The sequence below is a fragment of the Notechis scutatus genome, chromosome 1 (assembly GCF_049901735.1).
Source record: "Notechis scutatus isolate UNSWTSFEM ecotype Mainland chromosome 1, rNotScu1.2, whole genome shotgun sequence".
NCBI lineage: Eukaryota > Metazoa > Chordata > Lepidosauria > Squamata > Elapidae > Notechis > Notechis scutatus.
Genome location: NC_142009.1, coordinates 21,415,411 through 21,436,786, shown reverse-complemented (window position 1 = coordinate 21,436,786; position 21,376 = coordinate 21,415,411). Strand labels below are relative to the sequence as shown.

The 21,376-nt window shown below is 40.5% G+C and overlaps 1 protein-coding gene across 1 annotated transcript; it reads right to left on the bottom strand.

Annotated features, from left to right (window-relative positions):
* Window positions 1-258: 258 nt before the first annotated feature.
* Window positions 259-20,671, bottom strand: GAS2L2 (growth arrest specific 2 like 2). Its single transcript, XM_026672340.2, has 6 exons — window positions 19,819-20,671; window positions 14,912-15,150; window positions 12,271-12,378; window positions 8,661-8,757; window positions 4,112-4,421; window positions 259-2,240 (listed from the first exon to the last, which is right to left on the bottom strand). Exons 1-6 carry the CDS (start codon window positions 20,174-20,176, stop codon window positions 386-388), a joined length of 2,967 nt encoding a protein of 988 aa, XP_026528125.2. The 5' UTR covers window positions 20,177-20,671; the 3' UTR covers window positions 259-385.
* Between the last annotated feature and the right edge of the window lie 705 nt (window positions 20,672-21,376).

The window sequence follows — 21,376 nt, the reverse complement described above, 5'->3', positions numbered from 1 at the left end:
CCCCCACCACAAGCACTTGGGCAACATGGCCACATTTATGGTCATTTGCTGCATCCCATGATCCCATGGCCATGTTTTATTATGGTTTTGCTGACAACTGGCACTTACTTCCAATTTTCAGCAAAATGGTACTCTTTGTGAACCATCAATTCACCTAATAACAGCAGTGTTTGCTGCAAAAAGGATCATCAAATCTGACTCGTTTTACAACCATTATGACTTACGACTGTAATGGGCAGGCTCCATGGCAGTCCTAAGCCAAGGGCTACCTATATATCTTTGAAGTGTACCCTTCTCCCAGAGATGGAGGTTGCTGGTTGCAAACTGTGAAGAGCGATGGGGATTTAAGCATATCCACAGATTACAGCTGGATTTTCAGTTGTAATCACAGCCAGGTTTCCTTGTCATCCAAAGCGCCCATTATCTGTTCCGTCAGAGTCAGTTCCACCTGTTGTGTGGAGGACAAGCTGTGCTCACATTTTGTGTTTCCAGCGCTGACGTGTTTCACCGTAGCTGGGCCATTCTTAGCCTGACTTTTGGCTCTGTGGGCTTTCCCCTGGCCTTGGGTGCTAGCTGCTTTTCGGGCGTATCTGTATGCCACTGGTGTGGGGATCTTTGAAGGCTTCTTCTCGGGCCTGTGGTCTCTGCGTGGACGGATCTTGGGGCGTAGCTTGAGCTTGTAAAAGGACGGCACGCGCTCTGGTTTTTTTAGATATCTCCTTGGTTTACTCTGCACCTTCTCTGCATCAACAGAACTTTCTGAAGGTTTGGGGGTTTCTTCATTCGGCAATGTCTGAGGAGCATCACTATTCTCGCTAACTTCTGTCTGCCTTCCATTATTTGCATGGGGTGGCTTATCTTCCTTTGCTTCAGGCAGTAAAGGGATTTCATGTGGAATTTCTCTTTCCCCAAATTTCAATTTGGCCTGGCTTCCATTCAGCAAATACGAATTGATTGGAAAGGAAGAAGAAAGGTCAGTTCCCAGGTGCTCCAGATGGAGGGCCATAGAAAGTTCTTGGATTACACTGTCATAATGGAGGCCTGCTGGGTGCAGTCTTGTGTCTCTTTCTGGCACATATACGCCACTACGGGGAACACCTTCACTATAAGCCAAGATCTTCTTGGTTCTCTGCAAAAAGGACAGAGAAGGAACGGATACTTTGGGAAGGTTACAACCTACCATTGGGGAGTTTGTCTCTGGGTCATTGTCCTTTTTAAACTCTTCCAACTGGTTCTCTCCAAGAAGATGGTTGTCCTCTGAATCTGCTTCCAACTCCTTGATATTGGACAAAATCTCCTCTTCCAAACTTTTATACAAAGCTTGTTCTTCAGCCAAGTTAATAGGTAATGGGGTGTAGACACGCTCCTTTTCTACAGAAGGCCCTTTTGTATCCCCAGGGCTCAACTGACAAGAAGTTCTCAGGTTATCTTTTTGCCCCTGCAATGCCTGACTATCTTTCGTTTTCTCTTCTGAGTCCAAGTGACGGACTCCAATCCTTAAGTGAGAAGACAATGAATCATAAGCTTCCATGTTGACCATCTTATTCTGTTCCTTTCTAGGACCCATCTCATCCCTGGGTATTTTTTTGCTGTTCAACTGGAGTTGTTCTTTGGCGAAGGCAGGATCAGGATCACTGTTGCTAAATAGTCCTTGATAAGCCTCATTCCTTCTAGGAGTTGGAGGCCTGCAGAAAGGGGGCCCAATTTTTCCTGAGGTCCTTAAACAACTATCCTCTCTTTGAACCTGGGCTGGGTGCTTCGTTGGGGATGAAGATAGCTGAGCGATTAAATCTTTCCTCCAATGATGTACAAGAGTCCCTTTCTGCTGTCTCTGTAAGTTTTCCATTGGGACCTTAACAGTCTGTTGGTAGGAGGTTTTAAGGTGTTTATCTGGGCTGGTAGAACATATCTGTGAACAACTGTTCACTGCTCGCTGGCTATTTCCTGCTGGCTGAAATGCCTCATCCCTTCGTATCATTGTTCCCAATGGTACTGGCTTCTTTATTTCTGTTTTCAGATTCCCTGCTGGTGTCTCAATCCTACCAGGTTCTCTTCTAGAGCTTGGACCAGAGAAATATTTCAAACCATGTGAGTTGTTCTCCATGCTCCCATTTTGCTGAGAAGACAACAAGACACGGAATGTCTCTCTCCCACTCCGTATAGAAACCGTCTGCTTGGATCCAAGCCGCTCTCCTGTACCTGGAAATCTCTGGGATGGAGTTGCAGATCGTTCTCTCACTCTGGAAAAGAAAAGGCCCACAGCTATGAAACCGGGAGTAAGTATTGTTGCATGTGTATACTGATATTACATACACTATAGTGATAGCCCCAGGAGAGGGAGGCCTCCTTGAATAAGGTTTTCAGTAACTAGGAATGTTTTTGATTAATGTTTCTGGTTCTTTAAAGTAACAGAACATTATCCACATGGAATGTGGATTCTGATGAGAACTGATTTGTAGGAGATGAGCAAGCTGAGCCCAAGAGCAGAATCAAATGCATCATAGATTTGGAATTGCTATACTCCTACAAGAGATCCAAGTTGAGCCCCTGTGAATTCCATTTACTCTTATCTAGTGCCAATTTTATCAGATTCTTGTGCATAGGTTATATGTAATAATCTTTTAGTGCTTTGAATTCAACTCCTGTGCCCAGGTTATGTGTGCCATTCAAACTGGCCAGGGACAAGGACATCACAAAGATTTGAACTTTAGGACCCGTAATGTACAAACTCATTGTGTCTCATTATAATGTGGAAAACACACCTGAATATGACAACGATATAAAGCTACTGAGCCTGCTTTCTAGGTCATAGATGAGTCGAATGAGGCTAACCAATGAAAAAAACACATTCCAAACCCAACATGTTTGAACTGTATATAAAGTGTTTTTCTACCTTTCTAAGAGGCTCTTCATGGGGGGCTCTTTTTACTTATGCATAAATAAAGAAGTATTAATCTACCTTTTCGACTCAGATCCTATTTGGGCAAAGGCACACCAAGCTAATGAATCTTGTTGGCATTTACAGACAACAAGGAGTGCACTGCTATCTGTGCACTGCAACAGAACATTAGTCTGTCAAATCAGTGGTCTGTCAAGTGAGCCATGGTGGCGCAGTGGTTAGAGGACAGTACTGCAGGCTACTTCTGCTGACTGACTGCAGTTTGGCAGTTCAAATCTCACCAGGCTCAAGGTTGACTCAGCTTTCCATCCTTCCAAGGTCGGTAAAATGAGGAGTCAATTGTTGGGGACAATAGACTGACTCTGTAAACTGCTTAGAGAGGGCTGTAAAGCACTGTGAAGTGGTATATAAGTCTAAGTGCTATTGTTATTGCTATGCCAGTTGTGTATCCTAGAAAAGGTTTTGATCATCTGCAAGATGATTTTTGCAGAGGAGGATTCACGTAATAAACTCTTGCTATGCAAGAGATAAAAGGAAGCATATATTGCCAAGACTTTTAGAAGAGTTATTACAAAAGTTATTACAAAAGTCATGATGATTGAGACAGAAGGTCTATACAGCCAAACATTTCGACACATCAATAGCTCTTAGCAGGGATGGGCTGCTGGGGGTTCACAGGAGTTTGGGAGAACCCCTAGCTAAGATTCTGCACAGTTCAGAGAACCCCAAAATCCTACTCCTGGCTGCCCCCCCACTCCCCCCAGGAGTCCCCTCACGGCCTGTTTTAGATGCAGGTAATGCAGAGGCTCGGGGAGCATGAAAAACAGGCCTCCCAGAAGTTCAGGAAGGCCAGAAACTGGCCTGTTTCCGGCTTCCAGAGAGCCTCCGGAGCCCAGGGAGGCCATTTTGGCCCTCCTGGAGGCTCGAGGAAAACCTCCGGAACCCGGGGAGGGAAAGAGCACCCCCAACCCCCACCATAGTGCAGGAAGCCGACTAGGCCAACACCCACCATGGTTACGCCCACTCAGCAACCGGGCAGAGAACCCCTTGCTAAAAAATTTTGAAGCCCATCCCTGGTTCTTAGGCTAACCTAGAGAGTTATGGTGAAAATAAAGAAAAGGTGGCATTACTCCAATACTCCAATTAATTTTAGTAATTTTGCTCAGAACTAAAAAACATTTTGGAAACAAATTCTGTGATTTCTTCTATTACCTTGTTGAAGGGACTTTCCTAGGTTCTGAATGATCCTGGGATGTCTGTGGTCCTTCGTTTTTCTTGCTGCCGCTGCCGCCGCCATTAGCTGAGGATGCTTGAACCTTCTTACACCCAGAACCTAAACTGTGGGGCTGATAGGACCTCCACTCTACAGGGGGCAGCGGACTTTGGCATCTGCTCACAATTAAGGCAGGCTGGGGCTTGTTACAGCTGTCTTTCCTGGGTGTTAAACGGGCTGTGATCTCATGCTGAACTTGGGTAGCCTGCATTTTCTGAGGACTGGCCATCTTCAAGGCCTGCTTGTGAGCTGCAGAAAAAGCAGTAACAATGAAGTGTTGTAGCATATCAAAGCCTGGAGCTCTCTAGAACTTTTGACATTACAATTTCAGGGATTCTAGGGTCCTGTATCAGGTCAAGGGGTTAATTAATCCAGTTATCTGTTCCCTGCCACTGCCAATTTCCAGGAAGCTCATAAACACGGTGACACATAATCCCATTTTAATTCCACAAACTCTATTACCAAAGCAATGGGTAGGAAATATGACTAGCGCCAGTGAACCATTTTTTATTTCAGAATTCAGAGCAACAGCCAGAAACTATACTATTGGGATAACCACCTTTACTTTTGTGGAAAAATGGAGGCTGGGAAGCAAGAGAGAAGCCATTTTGAATTCTCGCTCTGGTTGTATTTTAACAACCCACTGAATCAGTGTGTTGGGTATCATGGTTTATACAGATTTAGACAATGGATTTGTACAGATTAAGCATTATGCAAATATAACCTGTAGATGTTTTCAAAGGAATCTATTTAAAATAAAAGGATCAGGATGGAAAGTTGAAGAGATCTGCTGGGTGAGAGGTGATAGGGGTCTAATTTGACTCATTTGTACTCAATGTATGGCTATCAGGTCTAGACTGTGAAAATCTGGACAGCCATTAGATAGCAAAATAGTTTTCTGTAACTTTGCTATCACTGTCATGACATTAGTTGAAGTACAAATACAGTCCTGTAACCCTAATTCAAATAATCATAGAATTAAAGAGCTAAGCATTATTAGAGAGGTACACTGTCTAACAATGAAGCTTAGCTCTTAAATTCTATTATCAAGTTTATGACTGTAAAGTTTATTAGAATTATATCACAAAACAATATCTTATTCTAAGTTTACACATCAATGGTGGGATTAATTTTTTTTTACTCCCGGTTCTGCTACCGGTTCTCCAGAACTGGTCAGAACCTGCTGAATACCACCTCTGTTACATATACATTTTATTTATTTATTTATTTATTTATTTATTTATTTATTTATTTATTTATTTATTTAGTCAAGTGATTATAAGATAACAGGTAAAGTATAACATAGTTATGAATACATGAAATGGATACATATAAGAAAAATAAAAAGAAACAACAGGACAGGGACAGTAGGCACATTGGTGCGCTTATGCACGCCCCCTACAGGCCTCTTAGGAAAGGGGTGAGGTCAATAGTAGACAGTCTAAAGTTAAAGTTTTTGGGGTTTGGGGAAGAAACCACAGAGTCAGGTAGAGTATTCCAGACATTGACCTCTCTGTTGCTGAAATCGTATTTCCTGCAAACAAGTTTGCAATCAAGTTTACATACACGTAAACTTTTACATACACGTAAACAAGAATATACAGGTATATATTTTTGTATGTTTAAACTTCAAGTGAAATATTATTTTGTTATATAATTCTAATGTTACTTTGATTTTGATTTGTATATTTTTATAGGATGTTTTTATGTTTTTGCTTTAAGGGTGAGAAGTTATTATATATTTGCATATGTACTGAACAATATAGGAAGCAGGTTTTTTTTCTTATCACTTTTTAACCATTTACCTTTTTTGATTTCTCCTCAATTTTTCTTTTTCCGTTATGTTGTATTTTATCTTTCTTTGAGACTTGATAAAAAGAGGTGAACATTCACTCCTCTTTTATTCCAAAGAATCACTTTTATTTTTAACCCCATTCATTATTCTCCCAATTTCCCTTTTCTCTGATTTCCAAAAGATGTTTTATTTTTATAAAAAGTACTCTGCTTTTTAATCTTATTTAATCTTATTTTTAATCTTATTTAATACAATTCTTGCTCTCTTTGAATACATCCTTTGGAATTATTTTTTCTCTAGACACATTATATCTTTCTCTCATCTTCATTGTTTGCAGAATCCATTCCCTTATAAGTCCTCAACTTACAGCCACAATTGCAACCAGAATTTCCATTGCAAAGCAAAACGGTTAAGTGAGTTGCACCCAATTTTATAAACCTTTTTTGGGGGGGCCATGGTTATTAAGCAAATCACTGCAATTGTTAAGTGCATCACGAGGTCCTTAAGCATCTTTTTTCATGCATCCCATGTGCATACAGTAACTTATCCTGCTTCAGTTGTTTCCACTTGGTTCAAAGCAGCTTCCATGTTCTCTTTCTGTACATTCCCTTTCATTCATTCCTTTGGGAAGTTAATCTATATTTCTAATACATATTCATACTTTCTCTTCCAGCAGACGTTCTAATTTCATTCCAGTTTCTTTGAACTGTTTTTCTTTTCTTCTATGTTCATTTTTTCTTGAGACCCAATTTTGACCCCAATCAAATAATGAACACTCTGATTCAAAATTTCTCACCACCTTATATCTTTCACCATTCTCTTAATCTTTATTAAGAGACTTTGCTTCAATCCCTTATTTGAAAGCTCATTTCTAAGCAAGCATTCGCCAGTCATGATTCTCATTCATTCTTGAGACTTCCAAAGGCCCAGTCCCTTTTTCTGTACTCTTTTCTCTCATGTCAACTAACAAGATTGTTTTTCCCTTGGGATTACATTACATTCATTCAGAATGTTGCACAGCATTTCTCCAAACTCATCACTATACTAATTTTTTAGAAATCCCATTTTCAAACAATTGCACAGCAATCTAAATGAACACAATTATATGCTCACAACTTAGCCTTTTCTTTCTCAATAAACGTCATTTTTCAGTCATTGCCTATATTCAATTCTGTGAGATCATACATTGACCAGAACGGCTTCTGGTTTCATAGACACACAACACGTCTTTTTGTCACTTTTTCATTTCATTCAGGCTTTATCCCATTTATTCCTTTTGCATGCCAAGATGTACTGTAGGTCAAAATCAGATAGGCCCATAGATATCGACCTCCAAACCCCACACTGAGGTTGGTCAATTGAGACTTTCTCATCATGCTTTTAGCATAATTGAAAAGGCATGAACTAGGTCACCAGTCAATTTGGCCATATATAACAGCCTCAACTTACAATTGGTAGCTTAGCAACCATTTCAATTTCCAGCAGTCTTACTTGGAGGGTACTTATGACCCAGATTCCAAGTTCCAACTCCTAGGGCTCCCTGAAGTCAGAGGACTGCACTTCAGGTGCTCTGCACTGAGTCACATTTATGGCCATTCATAGTTTCCTGTAGGTTTGTATTTTATGAAGTTCTGCTGAAAACCAGTAATCCAGTTTTTGGCAAAATCATAGTAAACCATTGGTTAACAGATAACAGATAATCAGAGTTGGAAGGGACCTTGTAGGTCATCTAGTCCAACCCCCTGCCCAAGCAGGAGACCCTACACCATTTCTGACAAATGGCAGTCCAATCTCTTCTTGAAAGTCTCAAGTGATGGCGCTCCCACAACTTCCGAGGGCAAGCTGTTCCATGGGTTGATTGTTCTCACTGTCAGAAAGTGTCTCCTTATTTCCAGGTTAAATCCCTCCTTGTTCAGTTTCCATCCATTATTCCTTGTTTGGCCTACAGGCGCTTTAGAAAATAGCTCGACCCCTTCCTCTCTGTGGCAGCCCCTCAAATATTGGAAGACTGCTATCATGTCTCCCCTGGTCCTTCTCTTCTCTAGACTAGCCAAGCCCAGTTCCTGTAACCGTTCTTCATATGTTTTAGTCTCCAGTCCCCTAATCATCCTGGTTGCTCTTCTCTGTACTTTTTCTAGAGTCTCAACATCTTTTTTATAATGTGGTAACCAAAACTGGATGCAGTTACTTACTCTTACTAAGGCTTTTAAAATTCCTTTAACAACCCTGGAGTTCCTTTAGTGACCACAGATTTGATTACACAGGATGCCACAAAAAACAACAACCATGAAATTGGATCAGTCATGTTTTACAACCGTCATGAGTTACAACCATAATGGGCAGGCTCCATTATAAGTAGTAACTCAAGGATTATCTGATGACATAAGGGCAACCAGAGCTTTAACCCAAGCATACTCACGTTATTCTATGCAAGTAGCATCTCTAAATCTAAAGATTGTCTTGCCTCACGCCAACTAGGAGATATCTGCAGTACACGGATGCACTTTTAAAATAGAGAAATGTCATCAGAGGAAGCATCCTATCTTTTTAGCAGAGCAGAGATACTTATGCATTTCTGGCTCAAAAAAACCCCCAACGACTCAGATATGATTGATGGATGCCATTCTTGGAGTCTAAACGTAGAATTGCAGGGAAAGTCATACATTACACTGAAGGAACAGAAATGGACTCACAGAGGGAAGTACACTGGCATGGGTCATGCTTATCCAGATAGTGTTCCAAGGTGTCCCAGCCACCACCTACTCGGACCATCACATGATTCCGCAGGATCTAGACCAACCAAAAACACATGTGAGCAAAAATCACCCCTTCCATGATATCAAATGCCATCTTAGCTTTCTGAAAAATATGCAGTGCACCCACCTATTGTTCTTTAAAATAATGGAGGGCAGCTCATAGCATTGGATTGGGACTTCCCTTTGCACATTCTTTCTGGAAGCCCTGATTTTTTTTACTTTCCATTACCCAACTAATGGACCGAGCAAACAGCTGAGTCCTTTGGTTAATAACACAGAATTAATTGATTTAACAGGATTACTGGAGGGAGTGGGAATAGACTTGAACTCCAGCCCTCCTGCCAATGAATTAATTGGCTGACATCCCTTGGTGGAAGTTCTTCCTCCATGGTAGACATAGAATAACAGAGTTGGAAGGGACCTTGGTGGTCATCTAGTCCTGCTTGAACAGGAAAGTCTATTCCAATGTTGGGAAGGGAGCTTCCATATTTGAGCTGCAAACATCTAAGTGACCATTAGATAGCATAATGAGTTAGAAATTTCTAATAAGTCTTTGCTGTCATTTAATTGCACATGCTAATTGAACCACGGTGGCACAGTGGTTAGAGTGCAGTACTGCAGGCTAATTCTGCTGACTGCCGGCTGCCTGCAATTTGGCAGTTCAAGTCCCACCAGGCTCAAGGTTGACTCAGCCTTCCATCCTTCCGAGGTGGGTAAAATGAGGGCCCAAATTGTTGGGAGTAATAGGCTGACTCTGTAAACCGCTTAGAGTGGGCTGTAAAGCGCTGTGAAGTGGTATATAAGTCTAAGTGATATTGCACATGCTAATCCATGGCACAATGTAGCATTGAGCAGACCCAAAGCAGCTGCTCAGAGACTTGCATGCAAATGGATATCCTATCCAGTCATGTTCTTCAAACCCACAGAAGGATAATTTCCAAAAACCCTCAAATGTAGGGAATACAGGTTGTCCTCAATTTACAATAATTCATTTAGTGAACATCCAAACAAGTAACAATAGCACTGAAAAATGTGACTTATGACCATTTTTCACAGTTATGACCTTTATAGCATCCCCATGATCATGTGACCAAAATTCAGCTGCTTGGCAACTGATTCATACTTATGACTGTTGCTGTGTCCCAAGGCCATGTGGCCACCTTTTGCAAACTTTTGACAAACCAAACCACCAAAAAGCAAAAAACATCCTTTGGGAAAACTGGGTTTGCTGAAAGACCACATGAATCGTTTAACAACCACAGTGATTTAACAATCACTGCAAAAATTGAGTGCAACTCAACTTATGATTGCAACAATATACAACAGAAATTCCAGGCACCAATTTTGGTCATAAGACAAGGACAACCTATACAGTTCAACATGGCTATTTCAAGGCAGATACGTCTTTGAATATCTCCCTCATTTTTAATAATTTTTCAAGTGCATCAGAAGTTCTTTGACTGTTGAAGGCACTGAGAAACATCTCTGAAATGATGGGTCAAGGGGTCATCAGTTATCTAGTGTGGCTTTAAGAGTGAGATAAATTCATCTACTTGCTACATTTGTAATGCAATTCTCATGCTCAGAAGTGAATTTATGTCTGAATACCAATAACCAGAGTAAGTTTTCCTTGATCCTGCCCTGTTTCCTAAAGATGTTTAATTAAGTGCTGTGAAAACATGATGCTGAGCTGGTTGACCCTTTGACCTCTACCAATACGACTGGATCTCTTTTCGGTGAAAATGTGATTTATGCATGAATTAATACATTTACTAACTCAAAAGTAGCACAGCTGAACTTCTAAAACATAATTACCTTTCAAGCCTACTTTTTGTTGTTCGTTGATGATGCAAAGAATAAGGATAAGAGGAACATACTATATAATAGAAGTAGAGAGGGGGAGATAGTTGTAAAGAATGAAGCCAGCAGATTGGGTCTTCAAACTTGACAGCTTTAAGACTTGTGGACTTCAACTCCCAGAATTTCTCCTCCAGTCATGTTAGCTCAGGAATTCTGGAAGTTGGTCCACAAGCCTTAAACTTGTCAAGTTTGAAGACCCTTGAGATAAGAGATAGAGGAAAGCAGAATGACTTTGATGGAAGTTTTAAAAACTGCTTTGGAAGTGGGTGAAGAGGGCTAAATAAGTAGATTTCAGCTGAATGAGAGAAAGCAGAGGGCCCATTTGGAAAAAGGTAGAAAGGGTGAATGTAAAAACAACAGAAGAATGGTTTGCTAAGCATGTTGGGAAAGCACTTGGCCTAATTCCGCTGGCCAGATTATGAACAGCTTGCCCTCAGAAGTCATGGGAGTGTCATCACTTGAGACTTTCAAGAAGAGATTGGACTGCCATTTGTCAGAAATGGTGTAGGGTCTCCCGCTTGGGCAGGGGGTTGGACTAGATGACCTACAAGGTCCCTTCCAACTCTGATTATCTGTTATCTGAGAGAGGTGACAATCAGGAAAATTTAGGAAGGGAAGTGGAGTTTTATGCTGCCGAGAGGTTTTTCATTTGCATTAGAAGATGACTGCTGAGTGCATTAAGATATGGTGTAAGGTGAAAGCAAAACATTTGTGAGAATAAAAGTATGAATGGAGAGAAACAGTAGATTTAACTATATTTCCTTTTCTTATTTTGTGCCTTTCATTTCCTTGGCTTGCTAATTCTTGTTCTCTTTCAATGAACTGCTGCATGCTTTGAAAATAAATCATGTATTGGATGTGGATGTGGATGAGAGCAAGTGATGTAGGGTTGTTCTCAGACCTTGGTGAAAAAAAAGTGAAGAGGGCAATCAAGACAGAGTGATTGAAGCGGCAACTTTTAAAATGTGTCTTGTAGATTGAAGGTAAAGCTTTGACCATCAATGTCACCATCTTGAATGTCTATGGAGACTCTCTGTCATCCAGGTGATGGTTGTCATGAAGGTGCTTTGTCCAAAAGGCAATTGAATTTTCTTTGTTTTTTTTCCCCCTTGAAGACATTTCACTTCTCATCCAAGAAGCTTCTTCAGTTCTGACTGAATGGTGGTGGTGGTGGTGGGAGAATGGAAGGATTTATGTTCTTTGCAGTCATCTGGTCATTGGCGCTCTCTCTGAGAATCATTGAGGCCACTTGGGGGTTTATCTGTGCTTTCAGGATCACCTGAATCAGAATGCAAATGTGTATGGAATTTTCTTGAAACTGCTGAAAGTTCCATTCAGTCAGAACTGAAGAAGCTTCTTGGATGAGAAGCAAAACAATTTCAAGAAGAAAAAAAAACAAAGAAAGTCCAGGTGCCTCTTTAAAAAAAGCATCTTGGTCACCATCTTGACTTTTTTGACCCTACTCTGTGAACACTCCTGTATTGAAGGATACGTCTAGGTTGCTTTTATTTTGGAAATGCAAATTATTTTTTTCTCAGCACAATGGACAGACTGGACTTCTAGTAGTTGTTTGTTCATTAAAGGAGGTTGCTATTGGCACCAGACAGATCTTTACTCCTCAGAGCTCAACATGTGATGTTCTGTAAAATTCTTGCTTCCTGAAAGGTAATGTTTAAGCTTGACTCACCCTAACAAATATGAGAGTGTTGGAATCACCGATGCGATACTTTCCCTCTGAGACTTTGACCATAGAGAACTGAACTGGACAGGTGCACCGGCTTACAAGGTGCTGGACCTTCAGGAAAAGCAGAAGAAAGAAAGAAAAAAATCATAAACATCTTAATAATGAAAGGCATCAGGTAAACCTGCCTCCAAGTTGAAAAACCCCACCAGAACTATAACTTTAAAGAAAAAAAAAGACTTTTTGTGTCGTTTAGCAATTGCAATAGCATTTAGACTTATATACCGCTTCACAGGTCTTTACAGCCCTCTCTAAGCAGTTTACAGAGTCAACCTATTCCCCCCAACAATCTGGGTCCTCGTTTTACCCACCTCGGAAGGATGGAAGGTTGAGTCAACCTTGAGCCTGGTGAGATTTGAACTGCCAAACTGCAGGCAGATGGCAGTCAGCAGTAGCCTGCAGTACTGCATTCTAACCACTGCGCCACCGTGGCTCAGTTTAGATAATTATCCGCTGAACCCTATTAGTCAATTGAGTCAAATTATGAATGTATAGGCAGTCCTTGTTTAGCAACCACAACTGGGATCAGCAACTCAATTGTTAAGTAAAACATGATGAATTTAGGTTCTTTCCTTTGCTTTACAGATCTACAAGGGTCATGCAAGGACTGTTTGCAAAATTATTTTTTCATCACTGCCGTCATGGCGAATGGTTGTTAAATGAGCCAGTCACTAAATGAGGACTACCCATATATAGACTTATTATTTGGCACACAGCTCAGGGCAGTACAAGACAAATAACAGTAAGAATCAATAAAACTATATTATAAAACTAAATATTAAAAACCACCATTTGCAATATCATGCAAATGCCTAAGCACTGGGAATGAAAAAAATCTCATCCAGCAACTTATGTTTATTCAGATGTAATGCCAGAAGGAAAAAATGAGTCCTTAATGCATCTCTAAGGCAGAGTGGGAACTAAGCAGAAACAAGAGCCACTTATTTGAGATGGGTAGTATAGAAATGTGGTGAATGAATGAATCAATGAATGAATTAATTAATCAACCCTTAAATCAATAAATCTAAATCTCATTCCTATCAGGCAACATCACCTAAGCATGTAACCCTGAGGGACTTTCTGGGTGGGCAGTTACTTCTGGAAATGGACAATCCTCAATTTACGACTGTTGTGACATAAATAGACATTCCAGGCTTTATTATGGTCATAATTCGATGACTACCTGTATAAACTCAGCCTTGGTGTGTTTAGATTTCCAGAGTGTAACTGAGAAAGGGCAATTATGTCTGTATTACTGAAACCAAAATAAACCAAAGGTGTTGCAGAATATTGAAAATAATAGCAGAGTAAATAATATAATGGGTTTGCACTGAAATGTTTTTTTGGGGGGAATCTGCTCAGTTAACTATTAGGGAATTTTTGCAGTTGATACAAATGTTTTAACTGATTAATAATTTATTACCATTGTATTCCAGCTGACTCCCAAGAATTCCTTGTGGTCTCTCATTCACCAGCCAACTAGGTCTGATTCCGCATAAGGAACAGCCAAGGCCATCTAGCTGCTATCCCCTGTTGAATGGCCTTTTTAATAGGGACCTCATCACTAGCCCTCATTTGAAAATGTCAGGTGGATCTATGCCTTCTATGGAAGACAATGAAAGAATCAATTAAAATATAATTCTAGGAGTTCTTCCACAAATTTTAACCTTTTACCTTAGACTGTCTACTACTGACCTCACTCCTTTCCTAAGAGGTCTTGAGGGGAGTGTGCATAAGCGCGCCAACCTGCCTACTGTCCCTGTCCTACTGTTTCTTTTATATATTTTTTATTTTTCTTATATGTATCCATGTATTCATAACTATGTTTTTACTTATACCTATTATCTTGTAAGCAATTGACAAATAAAAAATAAAAATAAAAAATTCCAATTTCGTAGGTTGAGGATTGTGAGAAATACTGATGTTGGAGACAGCGGGGAAAAAGTGTTTAGTCCAGTGGGGGGATTCCAATTTTTTTACTACCAGTTCTGTGGGCGTGGCTTGGTGGGAGTGGCAGGGGAAGGATACTGTAAAATCTCCAGTCAGAGGTGGTATTTATCTCCGAACTACTCAACATTTCCGCTACTGGTTCTCCAGAACTGGTCAGAACCTGCTGAATACCACCTCTGGTTTAGTCGTGGCACTAATAAGCCTTCTGCCCCTGATCCTCTGGAGCTACCCTTAAGTTTAAACATCTTGACTTTCACATATAACTTGTGTCTAGCCATTCTTTTGTGTTATACTTATATGTTTATATGTTATGTTCATACTTATACTTGTTTTCTCATACATGCTTGACAAACAAACAAAACGAAATAAAATAATGGAACACAAACAATCAACTTATCAATGGTAATGAACACCTTAAGACCATACAGAAAGGAAGCTGGTATGGAATAACATAGCATCACACCCACACCCAGACAAAACAACTACTGGTCTGGGTTATAGTTTAGAAACAGATTCTCCAGCTGTTTCCAATGTTCTTTTGTAAGAAAATACAAATCCAGTCTCAAGTCGAGGAGGAAGGGATACCAGGTTTCTCTGCTTGCATCAGGGGCTTAGCCATCCTTAAAGACTCTCATACCATCTGGTCCAGATTCTTGAAGTTAGGAGGTTCCCTCTTGGGCCGGGGAAGAAGCGTCTCATCCGGTGGCAGGTTCATGTCTTCACGGATCTCATCCTCAATGTCTTCCTCCATTTGGATGAGGACAGGAGCACTCATGCCAAAACGAGAAGCCCGCCGAGCTACCTCCAGAAGACACAAGACAAAGTTCTTCTCGTTCTTGCGCAAGACCAGGTCCTCCGTCTCGAACATCAGGACCTCTGAAAGACACCAGAGAGGCTGAACTCAGTGAGGAGAAGAAAGGAGGAGAATAGACAAGACCTTGTTGATGATCCAAACTCTGTCAAGGACCTTGGAATACTCATCTTAAATGACCTAAGTGCTAGAGCCCACTGTAACTACATAGCCAAAAAGGCGTTAAGAGTTGTTAACCTAATCTTAGGTAGCTTTTTCTCTGGTAATATTACACTAATAACTAGAGCATACAAAACATTTGCTAGACCAATACTCGAATACAGCTCATCAGTCTGGAACCCACAATACGTATCTGATATTAACACAATTGAGAAAGTCCAGAAATATTTCACAAGAAGAGTTCTCCACTCCTCTACTCGTTGCAGAATACCTTATGCCACCAGACTCAAAATTCTAGACCTAGAAAACCTAGAACTATGCCACCTTCGGTCCATATAGTATAGTATATAAAGTTATACATTGCAATGTCCTACCTGTCAATGAATACTTCAGCTTCAACCATAACAACACAAGAGCAAACAATAGATACAAATTCAAGGTTAATCACACCAAACTTGATTGCAGGAAATACAACTTCAGCAACAGAGTGGTCAATGCCTGGAATACAGTACCTGACTCTGTGGTTTCTTCCTCAAACCCCAAAAAACTTTAACCTTAGACTGTCTACTATTGACCTCACCCCTTTCCTAAGAGGTCTGTAGGGGGCGTGCATAAGCGCACCAACGTGCCTACTATCCCTGTCCTATTGTTTCTTTTATTTTTCTTATATGTACCCATTTCACGTATTCATAACTATGTACTTACTTATACCTATTATCTTGTAAGCGATTGACAAATAACAAAATAAAATAAATAAGAATTGCTACAAGATGATCTCAGAGCAAAGATGGATTCCCAAGAAGAGTTGGAGTAAGAAACAAAATAACTAAATGGATTTGCTTTGGTTGTAGCACCTCGAGGGTCATTTGATTGACCTTTGCCACTTTCCCAACCAGTTTACAGCAACCAAAGTCAAGGGGGAGAAGCTGGATTTGCTTAATGACTGCATGATTCACTTAACAACTGCAGTGATTTGCTTAACAACCATGGCAGAGTAAGATTGTAAAATCAGGCAAAACTCACTTTAACGATTGCCTGGTTTAGCGATGGAAATTCTGGTCCCAACAATGATCATAAGTCAAGGACTAACCTGTATGTTACTGCCCCAAACACCATTTGTAGAATCCAATCCCAATGTACTGATTCTTAGAATTATTCATTTATTTATTGTGTGTCATATTGGAATTATTTGGTTTCATTGAATTTGAGCAAAATATTAATTTTACAATAAGTGTATTGTAAAAAAAGGTATGGGATGTACCCAAAAGAATGCTCATGGAGGCATGCATAGAACTAAAAAGAATAATAATTTAATAACCTAAATGATCCGCTTGCAAGCCATTCTTCTACTGAACAAGAATGAGGTTCTTTGCCGTTCCTCTGGATTAAATATTAATACAACTGTCAATCAAATGTCAACCAAAGTGTCAATCAAACTGTCTACCATGGACCTCATCCCAATCTTCAGAGGTCCTTAAGGGGCAGAGGTGGTATTCAGCAGGTTCTGACCAGTTCTGGAGAACCGGTAGCGGAAATTTTGAGTAGTTTGGAAAACCGGCAAATCCCACCTCTGACTGGCCCCGCCCCCATCTATTCTCTGCCACCTGTCCTGAGTCCCAACTGATCGGCTGGGTCTTCTTTTGTTGCCCTGCACAGGAGAATGGAGCTGGAAAGCAGGTTAGTGGGGTGGGGAGGGAATGGGGATTTTTCAGTATCCTTCCCCTGCCATGCCCACCAAACCACGCCCACCAAGCCACACCCACCAAGCCACACCCACAGAACCAATAGTAAAATTTTTTGAATCCTACCACTGTTAAGGGGGCGTGCATAAGTGCACCAGTGTACTTACCATCCCTGTCTTACTGTCCCCATTTATCTGTATTTACTTCCTTTGTTTCCATTTATGTTCATCCCTATACTTGTTATTTTGTACATGTTTGACAAACAAATTAAAAAAAAAATCCACATCATGGCTCCCATCTAACAGGCTATTGGAGATGTTGCTCTGCATATGAAGCCCCCCATATTAATGGCAAGCAGATAAAGAAGACTCTTCTGTCCCTGAACCAAAGAGAAAGCCATCCATGAACTACCCACATTGAATGTTGGGTTCTGACTGCTAATGTAGCTTTTCCCCTTCAGCTATTATCTGTATTGATTGGGTAACAGCTACCACCCTTTGCAGCCAGCAAGTTTCCCCCCACTTTTGTGAATCATAGATGTTGCTGCCCAGATCGTCTGATGGATACCAAAGTCCAAGGGAGATTATGTACTGAATTGCATTTGTATATTGTTTAAAGGTGTGTGAGTTTTTTGTTTAATTTTACTGGGTTTTTAAAATGGATTTAACTGCTTTATTAGTTTTGGGGTTGTCATCTGACCAGAGTCTGGTTGAGATAGGCAGCTATAGAAATTGAATAAATAATAAATAGAATAATAAAATAAATAAATGAAAATAAATAAAATGCTTATGATTCTAGTTGAAATCTATTTGCCACCTCGGGTGGCCAGGAAGTTTCTGACAACTCAACAAACTTTTCTCATGGTAGTTTTCAGCCATTTCGTACAGGTAGTCCTCAACTTACAATAGTTCACTTAGTGACCATTCAGAGTTACAACGGCACTGAAAAGAGGGACTTATGACCAGTGATGGGATTCACATTCTTTTACTACTGGTTTTGTGGGCGTGGCTTGGTGGGCGTGGCAGGGGAAGGATATTGTAAAATCTCCAGTCAGAGGTGGGATTTGCTGGTTCTCCGAACTACTCAAAATTTCCGCTACCGGTTCTCCAGAACTGGTCAGAACCTACTGAATACCACCTCTGCTTATAACCATTTTTCACACTTATGACCATTGCAGCCTCCCCATGGTCACGTGGTTTACATTCAGATGCTTGACAACAGACTCACATTTATGTCCTGGGGTCACGTGATCATCTTTTGCAACCTTCTGAGAAGCAAACTCAGTGGGGAAACCAGATTCACTTAACAACGGTGTTACTGATTTAAGAACGGCAGTGATTCACTTGACCAACGTGGCAAGAAAAGTCATAAAATGGGGCCAAATTCACTTCGCAAATTTCTCACTTAGCAACATAAATGTTGGGCTGAGTTGTGGTCGTAAGTTGAGGATCACCTGTATTACTCACAGATTCTGAATTGGGGGGCTCCATGACTGCTATAGCTTTGGCTCCTGTATTGTCCTCCATGAATGTTCCTAAGTCCCGGACAAAGCAGTCCAGTAGAATAGTGAGAGAGAGCCAATGGAAAGGGTGGAAGAGCCAAAACGTCTCCAAATTCATGCCAATCGAGGAGAAATTGAGAGAACAGTTGCAAAAAAAGGCAAGTTGCCTTCCTATTCAGGTGTATATATAATGGAAAGTGAAGTTCTAAGATTCAGCCTTTAAATGCCTTAGAAAAGGAGTGTCCAACCTTGGCAACTTTAAGACTTGTGTACTTCAACTCCCAGAATTCTGGGAGTTGAAGTCCACAAGTCTTAAAGTTGCCAAGGTTGGATACCCCTGCCTTAGAAGGCTCTTCTTTTCTCATTATTCTTCTTCCTAACGGGAAATATATGCGACACAAATAAGAAAGAGATCAGGGTTTCAGTCACATGATGGTGGCCAACATCTTGACTCTTTCCCCTTCGGGATAGCAACTCCCACAATTGTCCACCTGCTTGGCATGAAAAATATTGTTTAAAAATGTCTTTTTTAAAAACCCAAACAGAAACCACTGTATAAAGCAGCTGAAAAACACAAGAAACCAGCAGTTTCACACCAAAACAATACACGTCAAAAATATACCATTCTGTTAAAATGTGGGGAACAAGGTCCCAAACATTTCATCCCCTCTACTTTGTCAGGGGAAAAAAAATACAACAGAGGAAGCAGAGGCAGATAAAACACAATACAAGTAAGAATTCCACACAATTTAAACATTGCTTTAAAATTTGGTCTTTCCGGTCTTCTAGCTTCTACCTCCACTTAAACTATGTGTTAACTGACTTTCTAAATCTCCATTCTTGAAGATTTACATCATATCCCCAATTTAATGAGGGTTAATTTCTGGTTAAAAGCATCCCCAGGTATCATCCTGAACTGCAAACACTGCTCTTTCTGATGGCAACAACCAATTTAATAGGGAACCAACAACGGAAGTGAATTATGGGGGTGAAAAGAAGGAAATTAAACTGTGAGAATATAATTTCTCTTTTCATTAATTTGAGTATGAGTGTAGCCAAATTTCCAGAACAAATCTGAGGACAAGGGAACACTAGGAATTCAGTCATCTTCTGTTTTTCTTTTCTAACAGAGTGAGAGATACATGCATGAATGTATACTATATATATGCAGTGTTCTAAATAAGTTGAGTTTGGATTTTAGAAAGAAATGGTTAACAATTGAATGGATGATCCACAATTCGATAGAAAAGACAAATCACAAGGAATGCAAAAGAAAAGTCAAGAAAGGACAGCAAAAGAGTATTCACATTTTAATCAATCAAACAATTCACTTTTAGCAATGTTCTCTTACAGCACTGCACTGCACAGCATATCAATTCAAATCTGTGTACCTTTAATATCCATCTCTTTTCGGCACCACTGAATGAAGTTGGACACATTGTCCCGAGCTTGGAACGTGCCCGGCTGAGCAAAATCATTACAGGTTACACCATATATGGGAAGTTGGAGTTTTTTGCCCAAACTTGGATATTCCTGGTTGAGGTCTCTGGCTACCTGGGTGATGTTGTTAGCGTGATGACAAAGAAGGACGCCTGTTTCCAGGACATCCAGAAAAGATTGCACGTCAATGCCAACATCATAGAGTTCCTTAAGCCATTCTGCCAAATCCTCCTTCATGGCATACAAGTATTGTTCGCTAGTCTTGTAGGGGCGGATGCTTCGCACGCTGGCTTCCTGAATCCCTGACATCTTCCTGGCAGAATCCCTGATGGAGCTTCGCCTGTAATCCGCTGGGCTGTTTTTAGAGTTTTAGATGTTTTCTTGTTGTTGTTCAACCCATCATTAGGAGTATATCCAACCATTTATAGCATTAAGAACCCACCTTGTTGGTCTTTTTAAGGACGAAGCTTACATACCCATCTCCCACTCCTGTCCTTCACAGGATTTCACAGAATCAGGAGAGACCCAGGGAGGTGGATCCTTTAGGCTCTTCTGAGAGATCTTCTCAAGATTATCTCCATCTCAGCATTTTGGTGTCTTCATACTATCAGCTACTTTAGAAAAGGCTACTTGCTTGAACCCTTGCTTTCCTCTTAAACCAGAGGTTTCAGTTATTCTTCTATTTTAAACACATAAGGAGATTTTCAGAATTTTGGGAGCAGGATCCAGAAAAGGAAGAATCTCCTAGCATGCCCTGATCAGTGTTTTCCTGTGTTTCCACTTTGAAGTTCTCTTCTCCTTGGTGACAGCAGCTCTCTACAAAACACTCCCTGTTAACCCTGATAGATCAAATGTCGTTTTGCTTCAGCTGGAACAAACACTGTCTATAAATGTGGGGAGGAGGGGGAACTTGACTCTTGGAAACATGAGTAAAAGGAGTTATCAGTTGATTGGTATTCTTGCTTTCTGACTGATTCATAAGAGACAGGCACACATTTACACCTCAACTGGCCCAGCATTATTGTGTTTGCAGAAAACAGTACAGGTGACATCTATTGTTTTCTTCTTGACATTTTCCAAGCAATGGCATACTTGGAAGGGAGGCAAACACCTAAAACCTGCTTGGTTTCCAACACACATCCCATTTGTAGGATACGGATGGAGATAGTTTTGTCCCCAAATGGTTCCAGCAGTGAACACCAGCGAGCCAGAGCAAAAAATGTCAGGAAAATTATGAATGAGATTCGATCTGGAATGCAATGGGATGGAGAGGGAGGCAAAGAAAAGAACTGGCATTCTTTTTGCCAACTTTTGCAAGGTTCCCACAATTAGCTATGTATGTAGGAGGGCTATTGTACATGTGGCTTGTGTAATGTCTCTTGCAATAGATATAGTGTTGAATGAGCAGTAATTAATTAATTTTTTAATGCTCTCCCATAAAGAGGAAATACATAGTTTGAGGATGTTTTGACTTCTGAACTTGAGCACCTTTTATCAACTATATTTGAT